The sequence below is a fragment of the Micromesistius poutassou genome, assembly GCF_964030765.1.
Source record: "Micromesistius poutassou genome assembly, chromosome: 3".
Taxonomy (NCBI): domain Eukaryota; kingdom Metazoa; phylum Chordata; class Actinopteri; order Gadiformes; family Gadidae; genus Micromesistius; species Micromesistius poutassou.
In genome coordinates this window covers 7965269-7988701 of record NC_140273.1, presented here as the reverse complement: position 1 = coordinate 7988701, position 23433 = coordinate 7965269, and the positions used below count along the sequence as shown (strand labels likewise).

The 23433-nt window shown below is 51.3% G+C and overlaps 1 protein-coding gene across 3 annotated transcripts in view; it reads left to right on the top strand.

The window, feature by feature from the left end:
- The window catches only part of dlc1 (DLC1 Rho GTPase activating protein), a 92587-nt gene extending 70966 nt beyond the window's left edge, over positions 1-21621 (top strand). For all 3 annotated transcript variants that reach the window (XM_084465675.1, XM_084465676.1, XM_084465677.1), the window contains 12 exons: positions 1758-1839; positions 3921-3984; positions 6189-8026; positions 9019-9198; positions 12184-12343; positions 13296-13503; positions 14342-14558; positions 15209-15323; positions 16299-16514; positions 18308-18525; positions 19179-19352; positions 19628-21621. In XM_084465675.1, the coding sequence (XP_084321801.1) occupies positions 1758-1839; positions 3921-3984; positions 6189-8026; positions 9019-9198; positions 12184-12343; positions 13296-13503; positions 14342-14558; positions 15209-15323; positions 16299-16514; positions 18308-18525; positions 19179-19352; positions 19628-19727 (3572 nt within the window). In that variant the 3' untranslated portion in view covers positions 19728-21621. The remainder of the gene's footprint in view (positions 1-1757; positions 1840-3920; positions 3985-6188; positions 8027-9018; positions 9199-12183; positions 12344-13295; positions 13504-14341; positions 14559-15208; positions 15324-16298; positions 16515-18307; positions 18526-19178; positions 19353-19627) is intronic.
- Positions 21622-23433: the final 1812 nt, after the last annotated feature.

The following is a 23433-nucleotide window of genomic DNA, read 5'->3' as shown; positions in this document are numbered from 1 at the left end:
GCCAGAATGTTGACAGGGACAATGCTCCACCTCTTCCTCCACTTTCAAATGAACATTGACCGAACGCAGTTAACCATACCATAGAGCGTGACTTGCTCCTCTATAGTGCTATCTGCACAGTATTTATACAACCACAGGCCCCAATCAGACACAGTGTGTTTTAGCAGCCTGGGGCGGCTTTTTAAAGTGTTTCCAATTCCAATGAAGTGTTTTTTCCTCGCTGCTTTTGCGTTGCTGAACCCCTTGCGTTTTTCTTTTTTTTTCTAACTGTAGGCTTTTAAGAAAAAGGCAGGGAGGTGCACACTACATTTTTGCAGGTTGCAAAATGCTCTGCAACTGCAGAGCATCTGATCGGGGCCACGCGCAGCTAAAGGCAGGACCAACCCTGCCCTCTAAAGGTTGCTGGTTCTATTCCCAGAGAACCCCACTGGCTTTGCTAGAGTTAGATCTTCAGCCTTTCTTTTCCTTCCCTTTCTTCTTTCCCCTAGACAGGGGGGATAAAGCTAAGACAGCATACCACACACATTCACATACAAACACACTCTGAAACCCCCATTTATCCAGATCTGCTGCCAGCTTACTCACAGCCAGCTAAGGAATTTCAACACAGTCTCATCGTCAGGTTTTTTTCCCTGCTCTCTTCTCCTTTCCTTCCCTTGTATCCAAAAGACAATCTATATCCCCCCACCACCCCCGCCCCCGTGTCTGTTGTGTGGTCGGGCTCAAGGAAGATAAGCTCACACAGATAGCCCCTTGGGTCAGTACAGTACTGCCGCGGTGCCTGTCTATCCTTTGACTGGTAGGCGGTCAGGGTCTTATCGCTGCCGACGGACCCCCGAGGGCTGTGGCTATCGGAACGGCGCTGACTCATCGCATTGTGAGACTTTACAGCGTTACACACGCCACCTGCATTCACCTAGAGATCACAGATCCCTGGCGCTAGAGCGCTCATTCCTGCGGTTAAGAAGCAGGACTGATAACTGTCCCTGTGGATGAGCTGTTGTACTCACTGTACAATGCAATTCAATTCAGTTTACTTTAGTATTGTTGAGTCAGTTTTTGCCCCAAGCAACTGGAATTTGTTTAGGATATATTAGAATGTACCTTGGCGAGAAGTACTTACCCTATACTGTAACAGTTGAAATATTGCCAATTATAATTTGAGTTTGTGAAAATGTAAGAACTAACAGCCGGTAAACGTCACGCGTGTTAGTGGTGTATTGGCGATATATTGGCGAATATAAAAGGGTTCGAGAATAAACAGGAAACCAAATCAGTTTGAAAGGCCTGAGTATCTAGTGTAATATCCATCGCCCCATCTAACCTCACCCCACTTCACCCCACCCCTTGCCTCCTCCACCCCTCGCCTCCACCCCTGGCCTCCTCCACCCCTCCACAGAGGTCTAAAGGCAAGCTGCAGCTGTGTTTGTTTGGCCCGCTAAGACGCTACTTCCTCTCCTAGCCGTGCACCCCGGCTGGGCGGGGGGCCGGGGGGGTTAAGGGTGGAGGACCCCATTCATATTGAGAGGGTGGGGGAGGCTGGAAGGGAGGGGGAGGTTAGTTGGGTGGGGGAGGAGAGTATCTTAAGCTATATCTAAGCGCGGGGATCTTATCAGTGGCAGGAATATGATCTTGCTAATCTTGCGTCTGTCTGTCTGTCTGTCTCTCTCTCTCTCTCTCCCTCTCTCTCTCTCTCTCTCTCTCTCTCTCTCGTTCCCTGTCTGTTCCTGTGTCTCTCTACCACGTTATTGGTCCAGACGCCCAGTTCCCAATCGACATCACCTCCGTCACCAGAGATCACGACTTCCTGGACCGAGACGCCATCGAGGCGCTCTGCAGGTGAGCCTCCAAACACAACCTCCCTCTCTCTCGCCCTCTCTCTCTCTCTGTCTTTGTCTCCCTCTGTCTCTCTCTCTCTCTCTCCCTCTCTCTCTCTCTCTCTCGTTCCTTGGCTCTCCATATATGGGTTGTTCTTTTCACCTTATATTTCTTCTCTCTTAGTTTTCCTTTTCCGTTATCTCCCGATTTTCCCTCAAATGACTCCATGATGGCTGAGCTTCAAAGGGGGGCGTGGTCGAGGGTTTCTGATCCAATGAAAGAGGAGGGAGATAAGAGGCTCAGATCCATCTGAGCCCTTTTACACACACACACACACACACACACACACACACACACACACACACACACAGACACCAAAACAATCTCACATTTACACACAGACACACACACACACACACATAAACACACATATGTTCTCCAAAACACACACACAAACTCGCATACAGACACAGAATCTCACATTTACACACACAGACACAAACACACGCAGTCGCATGCAACCACTTGTGAATCATGCTGCTGTGGTTTGCGGAGTCTGATAAGGGTTGAATACCTCTGCAGGTTCTGAAGACTCCCCTCTTCTCGTACCGATGCCTTGCCCAGAGGTCCAGTCAAGCACTATTTTAGTAAACAACGGAAAATTATTTCCTTAAATTGGTTCTCTGCTGTGCTTCATTATGTGACAACAACACACACATATAAATACATATACATATATATTTATTTACCAGTATTTACCAATAATAAACTTTAAATATAAACAATCAGTCAAATCCCATTAACTTCTCAGCCATCGGAGGGTAAAGGGATATAAACACATCATAACCTACCATAGAGACTCCACCCAGGTTTGATGCAGCGGTATAAAATGAATGCAGTCATAATGAAAAGACATTTCCAACCAAATCAAAAGGAACGAGTTGCATTTGGCACATTGTAAAGTTACAAATCAACTGCCAAAACACAAAACCCCTATTGGTGTGGGAGGGGAGGGGGGGGGGTAAGCCATGAGTCGTCCCTGGGTCAGTGTGTGTGTTGTGGCCTATGGCCCGGGCTCCAAGCACCCAGTCTATAATGACTATTTAATGGACTGGGCTCCTTTATCAGGCTCCAGCTGTAGACCACAGCAGGGGTCTCCCACTCTCGCACATCTGGAAGACATCATCTCACCACCCCGTCTCGTCTCCTGCCAAGCCAGAGCCCCTTCCCTCACCCCCACCCCCCTCCCTCCCCAGCACAAGTTCCCTCCTCCATCCTTCCATGCCTCCCCCCGCCCCCCCATTGTTGTCACACGATCTGCTTTAAGCGCTCTCCAGAGGGAGAACCCCCCCCCACCATCTCCGCCCAGCACCCCTCCCCGCCAGGTGGCTGGGGAAGGAGGAGGGGGGAGGAGGGGGTGTAAGCTGCTCCCCCAGCAGTTCCCTTTGCCCCAGTCCACCGGTCTTCCTTTTCTCTCTCTCTCTCTCTCTCTCTACTTCTGCTTTTCTCTTCTGGTGCCGTTTATTTCTCCCCTCTTTCTCTCTCACTTTCTCTCTCTCTCTCGGTTTTTCTCTTCTCCTCCCTGCTCCTCTTCCCAATTACTACTTTTTGTTAATTGTCCTCCTCCCTTTCTCTCTCTCTCTCTCCACTCCTCCTCAAGTCATGTTTTAAGTCCCAATCCTCCCACATGTTCTCCACTGGTTATTCCTTTGAGACTGTGTGACCCTTTTGCTCCCCCTCCCTCCCTCCCTCTCTCCCTCTTTTTCTCCCTCTCTCTCTCCCTCTCCCTCTCTCTCTCCCTCTCTTTGTGTGTGTGTGTGTGTCTCTCTCTCTGTCTTTCCATCTTGTGTTTGGACTCCTTCACTCACCAGCTCATTACTACTTCTTTTCTCTCCCCTCTCTTCTCCTTCCGAGCCGCCATTCTTTCCCTCCCTCTGTCACCTCTTTCCTCCTTCCCTCCTTCCTGTTTCCTGTCACTCTTAAGTTAGCTGTGGTTGGGGTTAAAAAGGTCTCCGGTTGAAATATGTGATTGTCTAAAGGCTTGTTTTTAACTTGTGTGTGTGTGTGTGTGTGTGTGTGTGTGTGTATGTGTGTGTTCACAGGAGACTGAATACCCTCAACAAATGTGCTCTCATGAGACTAGAGATAACGCCACAGAGAAAGAGAGTAAGTGGCCTTGCGCAAGCCTACACACACACACACACACACACACACACACACTTATATTTTAAATTAATTAGGCTACTTTGTACAGATATTTTGTTTAAAAGGGAATTGTGTATTTGTGCTCTGCCTTAATTTCCATTGTAGCTGCTGCAAGAACCACCAAAACGATCATTCACACGCCCACAAATACACCCACACCGTGCAAAGACACACGTAGGCACACACATTGAATAAAAACGTGAGGTTGTTTAGACATATTGCTCATAAAACGAAATAGCACACAAATACACACACACAAACACACACTTATGCACACACATTCAATAAAAAAGTGAGGTTGTTTAGGCATATTGTCATAAAACGAAAGAGCACACACACACACACACACACACACGTAGGCACACACACACACACACACACACGTAGGCACACACACAAACACACACACAAACAGACACAAATACACACGTAGTCACACACATAAAATAAGTAAGTGGGTTGTTTAGGCATAATGTTCATTACACATTAGAACACACACACACACACACACACACACACACACACACATCCCACCCAAAGCGTCCATCTTCCCCCCCTTGTATATCAGGGCCACAGGGCAGAGCAGTTAGTGTTTCCTCTCATCTCGACGCTGCTGTATTCCCCATCCACAGCTTTGTGGTGACGGGACCCCGGGCAGGGTCGGATCGCTTTCAGGTTCAAATGAACACAGGGTCCGTGTTCATCAAGGGCCTCCCGCCACGTAGCCAGCCCAAAACGTGTTCCCCCTCGCTTGGCTCCTCAAATACTTCCTCATACCTTTGGCCCTCCATAAAAGGAAATGCGCAGAGCCTTTCCCGCGTCCCCATAAACCCTTTTTTCAATGTGTGTGTGTGTGCTGTGGCATGTCGTTTTTTAACCTCTTTATTGAATGAAAGAAACCACAGATCCTTGATAGCTAATATTCAGGCCGTGGTTTGTTGAGAAGACATTAAAAGACGGCTTGCATGTCGGCGGAACCGTCCGAAGTGCTGCCCCGTTCACATGTTGGGGGAAAATACATCACAGACCTGCAGCATCACTTCGGCTTCCACGAAGCCTTGCAAAAAGTCTGACCATTTAGGTCGTTGGCCCGTTCGGAGAACGAAGAATCCTGGACAGATGACGTGAATGGTTAGACTTTTCAACTTTGGAACACAGGGTCGCAGTCGCAGACCAAATTTCCCCCAGGCAGTACGCACGCATATGAAGCCGCGTCGTTACAATAGTAACTTGCGCGACTTCTCCGCTGTAACGTGACCGTACGTCTAAATAGGCCGCGATTTTGTCGCACCCCCCTTTACGACCGGACAGACTTTAAGATGTCGCCCAGACAAAGCGTTTTCTCCCTTGTCTTTTAATACCAGGATTACGACCCCCCCCCCCCCCCCCCTCCTCCACTTACACTGCAGCAGGGCTGTTTGTTTAAGCCATTAAACCACGGCACCGTGGCTCAGAGTATTTCACTTTTAGACGAGAGTCCCGCAGACAGCCTCCTCAGAAGACCGGCGCACATCAAAGAGGAGGGGAGCGGGCGAAGGGGCTCGTTAAAGTGTTGTCTTTGGTTTGGTTTTATGGACTTTGGTCGCCACCTCTAACCGTGAAGAACTCACCTCTTAGGTCTCTGAGTTCCCGTGCTCTGTGCTCTGAACTGTGTGTGTGTGTGTATGTGTGTGTGTGTGTGTGTGTGTGTGTGTGTGTGTGTACGCTGTTTGTTTTGGTGTGTGACTTGTTTTCCTGACTTGAGTACATATGTATTTCTTATCTATTTAGGTTATTGTTATTGTGTCGCTGGAGTGTGTGTGTGTGTATGTGTGTGTGGGAGTTTGCGTCGGTTTGTGTGTGTGTCAGGGGAGGGGGCTGACCCTAGCCTGGCCGGCTGCAGGGTGAACTCTGGGGGTCACGGCAGAACGTCCTCCTCCCGAGGCTGAACACAGATTAACTGGGTTGGGGGACTGGGGGTGTGTGTGTGTGTGTGTGTGTGTGTGTGTGTGTTCGAGAGTGGTTAACAACTCGCCACTGAACCTATCCAACAATGGCTTTGATTGTAGAGCGTCCAAATGATTAAGGAAGTGCTTATCGGCCCGCTTTGGTTGGAAAGCAGCCTCCAACACCGGACCAAGAATTAGAAACCACTCAACGTCTCTCCCCCCCTCTCTCCCCCACAGAGCGAGGACTCGGATGAGGACGAGCCCTGCGCCATCAGCGGCCGCTGGACCTTCCAGCGGGACAGCAAGCGCTGGTCCCGTCTGGACCAGGAGCTGGAGGTCTTCTCCTCCCTCGCCGGCCAGGAGTTCTCCCCCCAGCCCCACGACCAGAGCTGCTCCACCTCCACCTCCGCCTCCGCCTCCGCCTCCGCCACCACGCCGCCGTCCCTGCGGGAGGGCCACAGCTCGGAGAGCGTGCTGACGGACCTCAGTGAGCAGCCCGAGGTGGGCTCCATCCACAGCGGCGGCAGCGCGAGCGGCGCCGGCGCCGGCGGCAGGCCGGGCAGCGACGGCAAGAGCGGACCGGCCGGCCCGGCGGGGGCGGCGTCGCCGGCGGCAGGCGCCACGCGCGCCAGCTCCGTGGCGAGCATGTGCTCCTCGTCGGGCACGGGCGGCTCGGGCTTCGCCAACGAGGACTCCACCTCGGACGGGGGTCCGCCGCCGTCGCCGCTGGAGCTGATAGGACAGTTCACCTTCGACGTGCGTGGCGGGACGGGCCGCCTGGGCAGCCTGGACCGGGAGGGGGGCGGGGCCGAGGACGGCGGCACGGGAGGAGGAGGCGGCGGCGGTAAGAGCACGCGCTCCCGAGCCAAGAGCTTCCTCAAGAGGATGGAGAGCCTGCGGCTGCGCTCGGCCTCCTCCTCCTCCTCCTCCTCCAAGAGGAAGAAGAAGCCGAGCGGCGGGAGGCTGGACATCAGCGGGCCGGTGGCGCGCCAGGGGCTGGACGACGACAAGCTGGCCCACATGCACTGCGTGGACATCGCCAGCCTCGGCCACCGCAACCCGGCGCAGACCATGACGCTCAACCGCAACCGCGGCGTGCCCTACTCCACGCAGAACAGCAACGGCAGCACGGGCAGCACGGGCAGCAGCCAGTCGGAGGCCAGCAGCGGCAGCACCGTCAGCACGCCCAGCCCCGTGACACGGGCGCGCAGCCACAGCACGGCGGCCGGCTCCACCAAGCGCGGCGGCATGTACCTGGAGGGCTTCGATCCCTTCAGCCTCCGGCAGCAGTCCAAGACGTCCAGCGCCACCACCGCTGCCGCCGGGGCCGCCGGCGCCACGCCCCCGACCCCTAAGTCGGCCCCGGCGACGGCGGCGTCCCCCGGTCAGGCCGGCTCCGCCCCCCGGGTGAGCGAGCAGAACCGCAGGAACAACCGCGCCGCCGGCCAGCCGCCCGCCGCGGACAGGGCACCGGGAGCAGAGGAGGAGGAGGAGGAGGAGGAGCGGGTCATCTTCTTCTTCCTCCCCGAGGGCCACAAGCCCGGGACGTTCCCCAGGGCCCTGCAGCAGGACGGCAGCTGCAACAACAACAACAACGAGGACAGCAATGCCAACCCGGTGGTGCTGCGGGGCGGCCGGCCCGGTCGCCGGCGGCAACGCCACAGCTCGGCGTGCTCGGCGGGCTCCGACAGCCGGCTGAGTTTCTACGACAACGTGCCCCCCCGCCGGGACGAGGAGGAGGAGGAGGCGGCGGACGGCCGCAAGCTGGACGAGGTGCTGCAGCACGTGAGCGGCCTGCAGCGCTTCGTCAACGCCTGGTCCGACGCCATGGCCGGGGAGGAGGAGGAGGAGGAGGAGGAGGACGAAGAGGAGGATGAGGAGGAGGACGAGGAGGAGGGCGACTCGGACTCTGCGCTGGACTCGGCCTCGCCGTGCCCGTCCTCCCCGCTGCAGAACCGGCTGGAGGAGCACGGCAGCGACCAGGACAGCACAGGGAACCCCCTGGGGGAGGGCGAGGAGGGGATGCGGGAGCGGAGGGACTCTGGCGTGGGGGCGTCGCTCACGCGCACCAACAGGTGGGTGGAGCGGGCCGCGAGCGCTGGGTTGTGGTTTTTTGTGGCGTGCTGATGTGCAGGGAGGGTTGGCGTGACTCGAGCTATCTTCAGTATCCATACTAATGTATATATTAACAAATGATGACAAAGCACTTCATCCATTTATTTGAGTGCATTGCGATCTTGATGTCTGAACGGAATTAGGACTGTTCCAGGAAACAGTGTTGGAAAAGGTTCAACGACGCAGACTCGCTTAGTGACGAGGCACAAATAAAACGTGGATACGGATGTTTCGGGAATGCATGCTAAACCGTCGACTGAAAAGTGCTCCTCTGGCCGAACAACAACTGTTCTGCCAAGTGTTCACTCCGAGCCATGAATAGTCCCGGACACAAAGCCACCTTCAAGGGAGAAAGAGACAGAATGACAAGATGAATGCCGAAAGGCAAAAGGAGGGCAAGAATTACTGATGTTTAAAAACAAAGAGAGGAATTTCGTCTTGGAAGAATATATCAGGGGACGCTTGGAGATGGCTTTCCTTATGTAACCTCCAGGATGTTTCTTGGTGTCCATGGCGACAGTTATTCAGTTAGGCTGCAACCCGCAGTCTGAAGTGCATTTCGGGAAGCGGGTTCTAATTATAAGGACAGCCTGTTAATTGATCTGTGCATAAATCAACCATCAACATAAAAACCAAACAATTAGGCTCCTGCACTTATCTTGTAGAAGTTATTGATATGTCCGTGGGTCAAATTTAACAATAGGTGTAGAAAAGGTGTTAGATGTGCAGCCTGTTGATTTTCCAGAATTAACATTCAATCCATTCCCTTTTTTGTTTTCCCCTTCTATCTCCTCCATCTCTGTCCCTTACTCATCATCCTCCATCTCTTCTCCATCTCCCTCCTATTCTCTACCCCATCTCTCCTCCTCTTCTCTCCACCTCTCCCCCATATCTCCATCTCCTTACACCACCACCTTCTCCTCCTCCATCGTCTCCCCCACCCTGCCCCCAGGCCTCAGAAGCTGCGCTGGCCCAGCTTCCAGAGCTCCCACCGGCCCAGCCAGGCGTCGGCCCAGCTCCAGATCGGCTGCCAGTCGGTGCTGCAGATGAACCTGCTGCAGAAGCTGTCCCTGCTGAAGCTCACCGCCCTGCTGGAGAGACACACGCCCACCAACAAGCACGGCTTCAGCTGGTGAGTCCCCACGCACCCGAGACAGCAGCCTCGCTTCAGAGACTGTGTGTGTGTGTGTGTGTGTGTGTGTGTGTGTGTGTGTGTGACAGCCGCACACACATTCTCCAAAACGTGCTGCTTATATGGCTCGTCGCACCGCCGAACGGATTCCACCGATGCCTCTCCGTTCAGCTGTCGCTCTCCCTCCCTTAACACCCCCAAATCCATTTTTCTTTTCTCAAAGCCCTCCCCCTTCTCCACCTCGGGAGCCACCTCGCTCCCCGTCCATCTGCGTCCCAGCCCAGCCTGGTGCTGGCGGCTGGCGGGGAGACTTGAGTTACACATTCTTTTCCCAGGGATGGTAATTGCCGGGCTGGGTTGTATGTCGTGTTTTTTTGGTGTTTCTTCCTCCACGGGGGCAATCAGAGCGGTCGGCACGCACGGCGTTGGAATGACGGCTCGGGGCTCCGACTCGCCGCTCCCAGCAATTATCCCGTGACCGGCCGCCATTTTAACGCTCACCTTAAAACGCACCGGACATCATCTCACCTTCCCAAGGGCCCCTTAAATACCCACACCTTCTTTGTCTGTCTCTCGCTCTCTGTCACTCTCTCTCTTTTCCCCTCTACCCCTCTCTCTTTCACTCCCACCTTCCCTCTCGCTCCCCCTATCGCTCTCACTCCCTCTCTCTCTTCCCCTCTCTCTCTCTCTCTCTCTCTCTCTCTCTCTCTCTCTCCTCTCTCTCTCTCTCTCTCTCTCTCTCTCTCTCTCTCTCTCTCTCTCTCGTAACCCTTAAGCCTGGTTACACTAAACACAATTTATTTTCCCCCCCAACTGTTAGTGGCCGTGAAACGCGGCCATCTGGGACATCTGTCGTGGTTTAGACACGCTCATAACAACGCCGGCTGTCCGCCCGACAGAAGAGCCAGCCTGCAAGAAGACACAACACGGGCCTATCGCCACAACCGTCTCATGAGAAACGCTTCCCAGCGCTTACGTGCGATTATGAAAGACGGCGGGCGACAGTTAGGACGGCGCTGTGCGACCTGACGAGCAGGGGCTTTGAGCCGTCATTATTTGACACTGCCTGTCGTCTGGTCTAGCCTCGCGTGACAAGTCTCACATATCCAGTGTCACCTTTCTTTAAGTGATTGTATGTTAGCTTGACCCCCCCTGGGTCCCCCCCCCCCCCCCCACTCGTACTCCTCTTCCAGTCCTTGTTTTCGTTTCTCTTTTTCCTTTGTTCCTCGTCCTTCCCACTCTGTCCCATATCCCCCACCACCCCCCCACCCCCGACGGACCTGTCAGCGCTGAAACCCTGCCCTCCTACCCCCGTTTACAACTCCCGTCGTCCGCAGCGCCATAGGGCGCCGTCGTGGCTTCACTCTCTTCCGTGTTTCACGCGCAGTGTTTTTTTTAGATTTTTCATTTCAAATGAATTAATTACACATTTTAAAAAGAGAATACAAGTTGCCACTGCGTGTTTTCAATTAGGGTCTCGAACACCACCGCTAGCAACTCTATCGTTCCCAATATATCTCCACCCACCACCATCAAACACCCTCCAACACCACCACAATCACTACCACCCCTCCACCCCCGTCTCCACCAGCACTCCCCCTCCCCCTCCTCCTCCTCCAACCCCAGCCCATGCCGCCACCACCACCACCAAACAGAAACAGCATTATATCTCCCGCGACTCTCCGGGAGGAGTTCTGAGCGTCTTATGACGGAGCCAGAGGCCTGCGGAGCGGCTCTTTGGGACACAGAGAAGCCTCTTGTTAGCTCCTGGCGGCGGCGCATAGTCAGGATTCCAGGCTGGGAGCGTAACAGGGCCCATCCCTTCAGGACGCGGAGCCGTGTGAAAACACAAGCCTGACAGAGACGCCTGTACACAGGCACGCCGCTGTCGCTGACGCCCCTACCTCACGCACACCGCAGGCACACCGCAGTCACACTCACACACACGCACTCACACGCACACACACGTGTACGCACTCACACACACACACTCCCACATCACACACACACACACATAAATAAATACTCTGGTAAGGAAAATTTAATTGACCATCACTGACATCCACCAACCTGGGGGTTGCCGGTTACATTAATATATATTTCTATATATATATATATATATATATAAATATAGATATGTAGAGAGAGAGAGGGACCAGATGTTGTACCAACACACACACCCACGCATACACATTAAACACGCACACACAGGCGTACCTGATTATGCCACCGGTCGTAAGGGGAAGCCAAACTCAGCCTTGGACCATCTGTTTTAACACACAGAGACACACACACACAGGGTTGTATTATTGGTTGTGGGGTGGTTGAGACAAACACGGAGCGGATGTATAAAAGCAGCGGCTCCCTCCTCCTTTAACACCCTGAGGTGGTGCGCTCCACCCCCCTCCACCCCCCCCCCCTTCTCTATTGTCCTGAGAGCTGGTGTTTACTCTTCCCCTCGTAAACGTGGTGACAGTGAGAGACAGAACGCTGCCTCTGGATGCATCCATTACACACACACACACACATGTGAATGTACACACACACACACACACCATACATACACACTTACATTTGAATGTACACACACACACGTCAAACATACAGGCGTACAAAACATGTACGCCTGGGCCAACACAAAACTACTACACACACACAGACGAGCATGTCACATGTGCATTTACAAACAACCACGGCTAAATGCACAACATGAGCCTATCCAGTCACACTGCTGCCGGCTGTCCCGGGGCCCGGGGCACATTATGGGACACAGCAGGGTTAGGGTGTGAGTGTGTGTGCTCATGTGTGTGATAGTGCGCATGTGTGTATGTGTGTCCTGGGAGATCAACGTACAGATCACAGTTGCATAACTAGTCACCTGTGGAACCACTTCACATAAATCTTAACGGCCGTTTCTATTGGTCAATGGGCCGTATAGCAGGAGACTTACGTGTGTGTGTGTGTGTGTGTGTGTGTGTGTTGCAGGGCGGTGCCTAAGTTTATGAAGCGGGTCAAGGTGCGTGACTACAAGGACAAGAACGTGTTCGGGGTTCCTCTGCAAGTCAACGTCCAGCGGTCCGGACAGCCGCTCCCTCAGGGCATCCAGCAGGCCATGCGCTACCTCCGCAACCACTGTCTGGACCAGGTAACACACACGCACACACATACGTACACACACACACACACACATACACAGTACACACACACACACACACACACACACATACACAGTACACATACACACAAACACACACACACACACACACACACACGCACAGTACAAACACACACACACACAAACATATAAAACACGCACACACAGATAAGTAAGTCATTCCATCAGGGATGGGATGTCTAGGGACACTTATGGCCACTGAAGCCTATATTTAAAACAAGTGTCGCAGACACAGTAGATCTCAGATCAACTAGATCTGTACGTTGCTGAAGCGAGTTTCTATTTATTATTTCATGCACGCCCGAGACAATACCATCTTTCATGGCGTGACATAAGGCCGGGGCTGTGAATAAAAAAGAAAGACAAGAACAGTCTATTTCAACACGGAGCAAAGTGCATAAAATAAGAGAGGGCATGGGGGGAGGAATGCGAGCGTCCACGGCCCGCGTGTCTCCCATACAGAGCGGCGAGAGGACAAGGAGTCTCTGTCTCTCAGCGCCCAACACTGGGGGGGGGGGCGTTCCCTGTCCCCACCAGCCACAATGACCCCCCCCCCCCCCGCCGACCCACCAACCGCGTGGTGGTGTTGTGAAGCCGAGAAAGGCCACTCCATTAGGTCATGCTTAACCTTCAGGGGGGCAGGGGAGAATGCCCACGAGCAGGGGGGAGGAGGAGGGGGGAGATGGACTTATAAATACCAGCATGAACAGTTTGTTCGCTTGTGATGTAACTGTGTTGACATACAATGTCGGAATGTTCTGGTAAAAATACATCACGGGGTCAGGGCCTCACAGTTGCCAAAACAAGATGTGTTGTTTTACATGAGGAGATGTCATCATCTTCTCATTACATTACCGAAGCTTTTTCCGATTTTTAAGCGGTTTGTTCCGCTCTTGTCGTCTCTCTCTCTATCCCTAACCAGGTGGGTCTCTTCCGGAAGTCGGGCGTTAAATCTCGTATCCAAGCCTTGAGGCAGATGAACGAAGCGTGCGGCGCAGACGGGGGAGGAGTCAGCTACGAGGGCCAATCGGCTTACGACGTTGCAGACATGCTTAAGCAGTACTTCCGGGACCTCCCGGAACCCCTGCTCACCAGCAAACTGTCCGAGACCTTCCTGCAGATCTACCAATGTAAGGACACACACACACACACACACACACACACACACACACACACACACACACTTGTTTATAGACTACCTTGTGGGGACATCTCACCATCTTTGTAAAGAAATGCCCCGAGAGGTTTCAGCTAACTGTCCGACACCATCCCAAACACCATACTAAACTGGAAAACACACAACCACACACACACACACTCAATGATTGTGTATGTATAAACACAACCCAATCTTCCGTCTGTTCCCTAACCTCGTACCGTCAACGTCAGACATGTGCGTTGAGCACAGTGAAAGAACACCCATGTTGGTGATATTCCAGAGCTGCTTGCGGAGGGCCGCTTACGAAACACTTAGCAGGAAAACAAACAGCAGCGGCGCAGGAAATGCCTGTGTGGTGATGTCATAGCGCCTGGCCCCATCCATCCAGGCCCACACTGTAGCGCCCGCATTGTTCTGTCAAATGAGTTCAAGTCCTCAGTCGGTGCCATACTCATACTAGTACTAGGAGGGTAATGTGTACAGTTAGTTAACAGAAGGATCCATATATAAGAAAATACAACTTTTGTTGAGGAAAACGCTTAAAAGCAACAGTTTAGTTGCGGTACGGTGAGCGCGAATGACAAAGAAAGGAAATCGAAACGCCATACACAAGACCTCGCTCTAGAGTCAGCCAGCTCGCCTTTTTAACACGCGAGCTAGCAAACCATCAGACACGTTATCCGCCATCCTGGCTCTGCGTTACAGAGCCAGAACGCGAGTATCTGAACCTTGACGTCGTCCTTGACGAACATCGTAACTCACCCCTTGTACCTCCACCACCGACCCCCCCCCCCCCCCCCCTCCCCCAGACATGCCGAAGGAGCTGCGTCTGCAGGCGGTGCGCGCGGCGGTGCTGCTGTTGCCCGACGAGAGCCGCGACGCGTTGCACACGCTGCTGTGCCTGCTGAGCGACGTGACGGCCAGCGTGGGCGAGAACCAGATGACGCCCACCAACCTGGCCGTGTGCCTGGCGCCCTCGCTCTTCCACCTCAACACGTTGCGCCGCAAGGAGAGCTCCTCGCCTCGGTGAGAGGGCTGGGGGGCGGTGTCTGGGTCGGGGACCGGTGTGTGAGACTGTGAGTGTGTGTGTGTGTGTGTGTGTGTGCATGTGTTTGTGGTGTGTTTGTGTGTGCGTGGGCATATGTGTGTGCACGGCGTGCGTGTGTGTTTGTGAGTTTGTGTGTGTGTGTTTACGTGTGTGTGTGTGTGTGTGTGTGTGTGTGTGTGTGTAGGTAAAAGGGACTTAACATTTTGAAAACAGGAAAAGGTCAAAGTAAAGAAACAAAAGAGCAGGATACTGTTGGTGGGGGAAGAACAGTGCGCTGGGGGAAAGGAAGAGAGCACATCTTGAGAGAGAGAGAGAGAAGAGAGAGAGAGAGAGAGAATATAAATCAATGCATAACATGACCCTCTTCACATGTCCTAGTCATGCTCACAATAGATAGCATGTGTTGAATCCGACAGACGAGACAGGCGAGATACAGTGGTTGTGGAACCTTTCTTTCTTTCCTTCTGTCTCGGCCCTATGATATTAGTATTGTCTCTCTGTCTTGGTCCTGTGATATAAGCACTGTCTCTCTGTCTTGCTCCTGTGATATAAGTACTCTCTCTCTGCATTGGTCCTAATGTGTTCCGTTCTGTTATCTCTCCTTACCTTGCCCTTCCTGGGGTCAAAGGGTGATGAACAGGAAGCCGACCCTGGGGAAGCCCGACCAGCGAGACCTGAACGAGAACCTGGCCGCCACCCACGGCCTCGCCCACATGATCCAGGAGTGCAGGAAGCTGTTCCGGGTCAGTAGGCACTCTGTGTTAAGTAGCCTGTCCCCTGCCCAATGGGGCTAACATGTAGCGTGTGCGAACGGGCGAGGGATTCAGAGCGTTATGTTCACATTGAGTCGTTGAGCTTACGGTTTATATTGAAATAGCTGCTAGGTTAGTTGATTGTAAAATATCCAAGAAACTTCTTCTCACCTGTTGTGTAACTGTGTTTATCGTGTACACACCCCCCCAAACACACACACAATTATACAACACCTGTGCCATGTCTGGTGACCCATTGCAGAAGCATGTGCTTAAGGACAAAACGACAACCTGACATACTGCTGGGCTCTTAGTTCATTACATTTTCTACCTAATTGCAATCTCCTGATTCAATTTACGATACCATGTGATGCGAGGAGACATACTTGGGATGTCCGGGTCGTAATTTCCTCTCTTTTAATTCAATTTTCTTGGCTTGATAAACGGCAACGAAAACAGGGTGCGTTTTGTATTTGTGCTTCACGTTTTTTTTTTTTTTTTTACACAAAGTCAGTCAAACCCAAGCGCAGCATCCCATAGCTCAGGGGGGGGAAATCAGTTTAAGGCAGCGGTGATGCTGGAGGAAGGAACCGGCTTATCAGGCAACGCTGTTGGCTTGTCAGGGAGACATCTGTCTCCAGCCATGGAGATAACTATCTGCGGCGGCTCGATAGCTCGCTCCTGTGTGGGGATTCGGTCGATGGCCTCTCGAGTCCCGACCGTGATCTTGCCCGGGAGAGGGTTAATAACAAACCCGCTGACCTGAACGGACAGACAGACAGACAGACAGACAGACGTGCTGGGATTTCTCAGCCAATTGAAAACTTTAATGTCAGGACAGTTAACAACAATTAACACGGCAAGACAACAGATAGCCCTGACCCCAGGCAGACGGGGACACGGTGTTGTCCCTGACCCCCCCCCAGGTCTGACCCCTCTCTCTCCACCCCCCCATCACGCCCTCAGATCCCAGAGGAGATGGGCCGATGCAGGGACTCGTACGTGGAGCAGGCCCTGCTGCCCCGCAGGCTGGAGGAGCTGGGCGGGGCCGAGGACGGGCCGGGGGGCTACCGGTCCTACCTGCAGCACAGCCTGGACGCCCTGCTCAAGGACGCCAAGGACAAGTTCAAGGGTTACGACAGCTTTTCCACCCCGGAGCAGGCCGAGCTGGCCTACAAGAAGGTGAGCGCGCCAAGGGGTTGGACTTGTTGTACTGTTGTGGTTACTGTGTTTCTCTCTGTGTCTGTCTCTGTTTCTCTGTCTCTGTTTCTCTGTCTCTGTCTCTCTCTCTCTCTCTCTCTGTCTCTGTTTCTCTGTCTCTGTGTCTCTGTCTCTGTCTCTGTCTCTCTCTGTCTCTGTCTCTGTCTCTCTCTGTCTCTGTTTCTCTGTCTCTGTGTCTCTGTCTCTGTCTCTGTCTCTCTCTGTCTCTGTCTCTCTGTCTCGGTCTCTCTCTCTCTCTCTCTCTCTCTCTCTCTCTCTCTCTCTCTCTCTCTCTCTCTCTCTCTCTCTCTCTCTCTCTCTCTCTCTCTCTCTCTCTCTCTCTCTCTTCCTCTCCCCCTTGCTCCTTTTCTATCGTACTCGCTCTCTCACCCCCCCTTCCCGTTCTAATGCTTACTCTCTCTCTCACACGCTCTCCCTCTTGCCCTCGGTCTCCCACCCTCTCTCTCTCTGTTGTCTTTATAATCAGTCGACTCTGCTCACTTCAGCGTTGCATCAAAGCGGTTGAAGTGCGTCAGAACTCCCAGAATACGTGCACAAACACAATCTCACACTGAAACTGTGGAGCACTTTGTTCTCACCGTGACAACCCTTATTGGTTGTGTAATGGACAAAACTACACCCTTTTCTGTTTCCTGTGCGCTCAGTCTCTGCTGCCGGTCTCTCTCTCTCTCTCTCTCTCTCTCTCTCTCTCTCTCTCTCTCTCTCTCTCTCTCTCTCTCTCTCTCTCTCTCTCTCTCTCTCTCTCTCTCTCTCTCTCTCTCTCTCTCTCTCTCTCTCTCTCTCTCTCTCTCTCTATACTGTGGGAGAGGGTTTCCTGTAGAGGAAGACCATACGTGTGATTGTGAAACGCTCCTGGCGCTGCGCTTCCCATTCCCAGCTCCAGCTCTGCTTTCCATCCCAGAATGACACAAGACGGTCAATCATATCGCCAGCTCTCCATGCCTTAACCTCCCCCCTCTTTCTCTCTCTCCCCCACTCTCTCTTTATATCTCCCCACTCACTCTCACGACCTCCCCTCCTCTATCTTTCTCTCTTTCACTCTCTCTCTCTCTGGCTTACGTACATGCAGTCAATCTGGACCGCCCATTTCCTGTGTGTCAGATGTCAAGGGGCCCCTGGGTGAATTCATAGCTCCCACTAGCTTAGAGAGAGAGAGAGAGAGAGACAGAGACAGAGACAGAGAGATAGACACCATAACACCAATAACCAGAGAGAGAAATGTTTTCTATCAACGCACAGGAAGAACCAGTCAGCTGAATTAGCCAGGTGTCTTAGCCTGCATACACCCTAATCTAACATACTTTAGAGTTCACTGGAACAAACCAATTGAATCCTGTACAATATCAAACTCAAAGCCTTTATGTTTGTGGTGACAATACATCTTAAGTCTTAAGTTCTATCAACTCACCGTTAGCCATTAGACGCTCCTCCCTGCATGTGGCATTGGATCCTAAGAGTCTCCCCTAAACCACTCAAAATTAAATCGAGTGTTCGTTGCGTTCAAGTTTCCTGCGTGAATGCATTCACTCAGTGTTGACTTGGAGCGCTGTCTGTCCGTCAGGACTCAGTGGCTAGCTAGCGTGTTCCACGCTGGGTTCACCCCCCAAGACCTCTGAACCCTAGCCCGCTCCTTAATGACATCTCCCTGCATTGTGGATAAAGTGAGATGAGTAAATAAACAAACAGTAGTGCTTCGGCAGCAACCTTCACACCGTACCCACCCTAACTCACGCTCTCCCCCCCTTCCCGGCCAGGTGCACGACGGCTCCCCCCTGCGGCTCTGGAAGGTGACCCTGGAGGTGCCGGCGGGGCCCGAGGAGGTGCTGACCAGGGTGCTGCGGGAGCAGGGCCGCTGGGATGAGGACCTGGTGGAGAGCCGGGTGCTGGAGACCCTGGACGAGAGGACGGAGGTGTACCAGTACGTCCGGGCCAGCATGGCCCCCCACCCCACCACGGACCACCTGGTGCTCAGGTCAGAGCAGTCGATCGCCCTCACTGTCTCTTGCTCTCTCTCTCTCTCTCTCTCTCTCTCTCTCTCTCTCTCTCTGTCTATTCTGTCTGTCTGTCTATCCCTCTGTCTATATCTGTCTATCCCTCTGTCTATATCTGTCTATCCCTCTGTCTATCCCTGTCTATCTCTCTGTCTATATCTGTCTATCCCTCTGTCTATTCTGTCTGTCTGTCTATCCCTCTGTCTATCCCTCTGTCTATCACTGTCTATCTCTCTGTCTATCCCTCTGTCTATCCCTGTCTATCCCTGTCTATCTCTCTGTCTATCCTTGTCTATCTCTCTGTCTATATCTGTCTATCCCTCTGTCTATCCCTGTCTATCTCTCTGTCTATCCTTGTCTATCTCTCTGTCTATATCTGTCTATCCCTCTGTCTATCCCTCTGTCTATATCTGTCTATCCCTCTGTCTATTCTGTCTGTCTGTCTATCCCTCTGTCTGTATCTGTCTATCCCTCTGTCTATTCTGTCTGTCTGTCTATCCCTCTGTCTATCCCTCTGTCTATCCCTGTCTATCCCTCTGTCTATCCCTCTGTCTATCTATCTGTCTTCACATTCATCCTATGTGATTATGTATTATTAACACTGCCACCTCTCCTCCCTCCTCCCCCCCTGCAGGACGTGGGTGACGAACCTACCGAAGGGCGCGTGTGCCCTGGTGTGCACCTCCGTGGACCACCAGGGAGCGCCGGCGCTGGGTGTGCGCGCCAACGTGCTGACGTCGCGCTACTTCATCGAGCCCTGCGGAAACAACAAGTCACGCCTCACACACATCTCCAGGACCGACTGCAGGTGAGGCGGCGTCGTCACGGAGAGAGGAGACCACTAATGAATCCGTTGTTCTCACAGAAAATACTTTCAGGTTTTTTCGAGAACTTTGTGTCTGTTGCGATGGTTTTGCTCAAGACGATAGAAAATAGATAGGAGAAAATTGATATTTTACGGCTCATTATAACGTAAATGTGTACCTCGACTAACTCACACTCTCTCTCTCTCTCTCTCTCTCTCTCTCTCTCTCTCTCTCTCTCTCTCTCTCTCTCTCTCTCTCTCTGTTTCGTATGGTCCAGGGGTCGATTCCCAGAGTGGTACAACAAGCTGTACGGACACCTGTGTGCAGCAGAAGTGGTTAGAATACGTGACTCCTTCACCGTACCGATGGACAAGTAGAACAGGAGCCCAGATCCCTTCCCTCCACATGGCCTGCCTCAAAGCCCTGGACGCTCTGGAGGCCACGCCCCTGGGCCCATCCAGCCTTCACCAAGGGTCTCCTACCTATGAGTGAAAATTAGGAATCCAAGTCTCGATATATATGAATATTTAAAGGACAATCCATGTCGTTTGGACTGAAGGACTTATTTGTCTGTGTGTCAAAAGACATTGGCTTTTTCCGGGGACGATTCATCTTGGAACTTCTCAAGAACTCATACAGTTGGAAGTTCCGAGGAGGACGGATATATTTCTTGGAGGGAAAGAAATTCGAATCAACGTGGGCCGCAGGATATGACCTCACGGACACCGGAAGTGAGGGTTCAAACTTTTGACCAAAGGGCGCTATTGCTTCTGAGAAGCAAAGGGGGGATATTTTATCATCTTATGTGTGTGGGTGTGGGAGCGAGCGTGCTCATGATTGAGTTTGTTGAGGCATATGTTTCAAGTCGCCAAATGGATACACGTACATATATATGAATTTATATTTTCTTTTCCTTGCACTGTCTTCCCGGTGCAGTATAGCATGTAGATACAGTACTCTGAAACTGTCCACAATATCTGTGTGTCTTGTCTTGTGTTCCATACGTCCCTTCTGTTTCAGCAAAGCATATATTAGAGAGAGAGAGAGAGAGAGCGAGAGAGAGACCGTACATCAATGATCAATTGATGTGAAGAGAGGTGGCACACATTTGTTGCCGATGCCCATTATGGGATGTAGAATATTGAGAGGATGTTGCTAGATGACGGCAGGTGGTTAGATTGAAAACAAAGTATTGGTGGCTGGTTCACCAATAACAAGCAATGTTTTAAGAATGGACCTTATTTGCCAAGGGGCAATCAGTTGTAATCTGCACATGCAAATTCACAAAAAAAAACACGATTTGAGCAGCTCAAAAGCTTACATTTGTCTTTCGTCTGTTGTGTTTCAGTCATAATTGTCACAGAAATATTTGTGAATGAGGGCCCTGATGTTTGCCAAATCAAAAGTTGCGTCCACTCAATCAGGAAAACGCAAACTAGACCACAAGTTCTGAGGGACCAATCGTGGAGAAACCGAATATAGAATATAGAATATTGAATATAGAATATAGAAGATGTTGGAAAAGAGAACACAGCGTTACCAATGATAACCATGTGAGGAACATGAACTCACAGATGTTATAATCACAGGCAAATCACACGTATTTCAAGTAGTTTGTAGACAGAAATAATCACACGCAAAACAACGATTCCTTCGTTAGTTTGTTCGTAGGGAATATGGAAAAGACAAAAAGCCGAATGCACTGTTAACTTGCAAAGGAGACCTCACGCTGGCCGTTTAAAGAAAGAACAAGGCAGGTCACACGGGGAGACTGTCCTTTTATAAAGGTGTCAGGTTTACAGGTTTTACTGTAAGGAAGAGAGGGCACTGGGAATGTTAGTTTTGGTTTTGAAAAAGAAGGAACATTGGATCTATGCGTAAGCTTGTTTCTCGTGTCATGTTTGTCAGTGTTCACATGAAGTATTTAAATCCTCATAACAACCTTCATCCTGTAATTGATGTGTGTATTCCAGTCCGAGGCGTCACCCCTTCCAGTTTGTGCGTTGTGTGATTAATTTACTAAGCCATTGTTCATATCATGTACATTGATAACACTCGCAGCCAAAATAGCGTAACGCATGACAATGACAGTTAATTTAAAGTAAATGTATTTATACCTCAGATAAATGTTTTGTTTTTGTATCATACCATCTTATTTTATTGTAAATGTTAAGCTCTATGTTACAGAAATGAACAAATGTTTTATCTTTTTTATTAATATTATTTCTGTACAGGTTAATCACAGTGCACTATTAAATGTATTAAAAAAAACACTGGTCTTCTGTTAATAGCAATCTTGTCTGGGATAAAGAGCAGAGATATTAAATCTTCAAAAGACCATATTAATATTATTTTTCGGCTAGCAGGGCTGAACATTGCTTACTTGGTTTGCTTTTTTTAATGCTTTTCAGATACAAGGAAAAGCCAAATCCAACATTTTCTTTCTGGCTGTTAATCATGGAACTAACAATCAAGCACTTATAATGGATTATATTGGCAGGCATTACATGTTTGTCTGGGAGACGAGGCCACAAGACAAGGAGAACGTTTATCTTTAATAAACATCATAACTACACTAATTTTAAACCAACTGGAAACCGACTGAAGGGCGATTTTACATGAACAAATCAAGTAATTTAATTGAACTAAAACACAGTACACATCTTGAAATAACACCACGTTTGTGGCGTGTGTGTCCCCATACTTAGGACATGCGTAATAAAACCTCACAGACAGTACAGCAGAGTTGTACAGACAGTGCAAGGCCTGTCCCAGAGTGCATACATTTAGGGCATTTAGAAGACCCTTTTATCAAAAGCCACTTACAATCGGTACATTTGTCAGAATAGTACATGCTGCTTCTCCCAGGTCTTATTGAATCCTCTCTGGAGAAGAGGGCTTCTCAGTCAGGAGTCCAGCTGCTGTGGGCTGCTCTGTCCTGGGGGGCTCGCTCCACACAGGGACCCTCTAGTCCACCAACAGGGACGTCTCTGTGTGGGCGAAAATCACAGATAGACACACTCAATCTCACACACACACACACACACACACACACACACACTAGGGAGTTCATGTGATGTGGCAAACATGGTAGGTAAATTGGATGATAAAAAACTGACCTGGAATGCGTGTCGCATGCATGTGATGCATGCATACAGACAGAAAGTAACACATATACAAAAAAACACAAACACAGATCACGCAAACACACATGCATGCACACATACACACACAACACACAGCCCAACCCACTGGGTGCCAACAGGCACGTGCAGCCGCTGCGGAGACAACACTAAGCGGACACATCTGGCCACCCAGGAGGTGGGGAATGGGGCATGGCATGTCTGTATATGCATGGAGTCAAGGGCCTCCGATTGGCTGAGGGGTGCATCTCCCAGGAGGGTATGTGTGAGGTGTTTGTGGTTCCCCTGGTGGTACGGTGCCAGCGCTGAACATACACACTGTGCCTTACCTAGTGTTCAAGTCCCTGCCTGCGCTCCCTCTGCCCTCGGCTGTGTGGAAAGCACCTTCAGCGTCTCGCAGGGTAACGTCGCGAGGCCTGGGGCCGCGGGCTTGGAGGTCTGTTGTTTGGAAGGGGTTTTGTTTTGTATTTGATTCCCTCTCCGTCCTCTTTTTAAGAAGAGCCCCGCGCTGTATGTGCATGTGTACAGGTACAGGTGTTATGTGCTAGCATGTTGTGTTACCCTAACGTGCTTTGTAGTACGCCGAGACAGAGACATAGACGGTGGCCTTACATAACATGAATCTCACGCCCCATAACTCTGCAGAGCAGCGGTTTGAACCAGAGAAGGTAACCCAATGCTGGTTATCATGAGACCTTGGTTGTTAAGGGGCTGCCTAGTAGGAAGGAACTATCATTGCACTTTATGATTTTGGGGGTGAGTGACACAGTTGTGGTAATGGTTATGTGTGTGTTATGGTCATGGCAAAAACACGTGTGTATGTGTGTTTTTCATGGTTGTGTGTGTGTGTGTGTGTGTGTGTGTGTGTGTGTGTGTGTCATGGTTATGTTTGTCTGTGTGTCATGGTTTTGGTTGTGTGTTTGTGACAAAGTGTATTTTT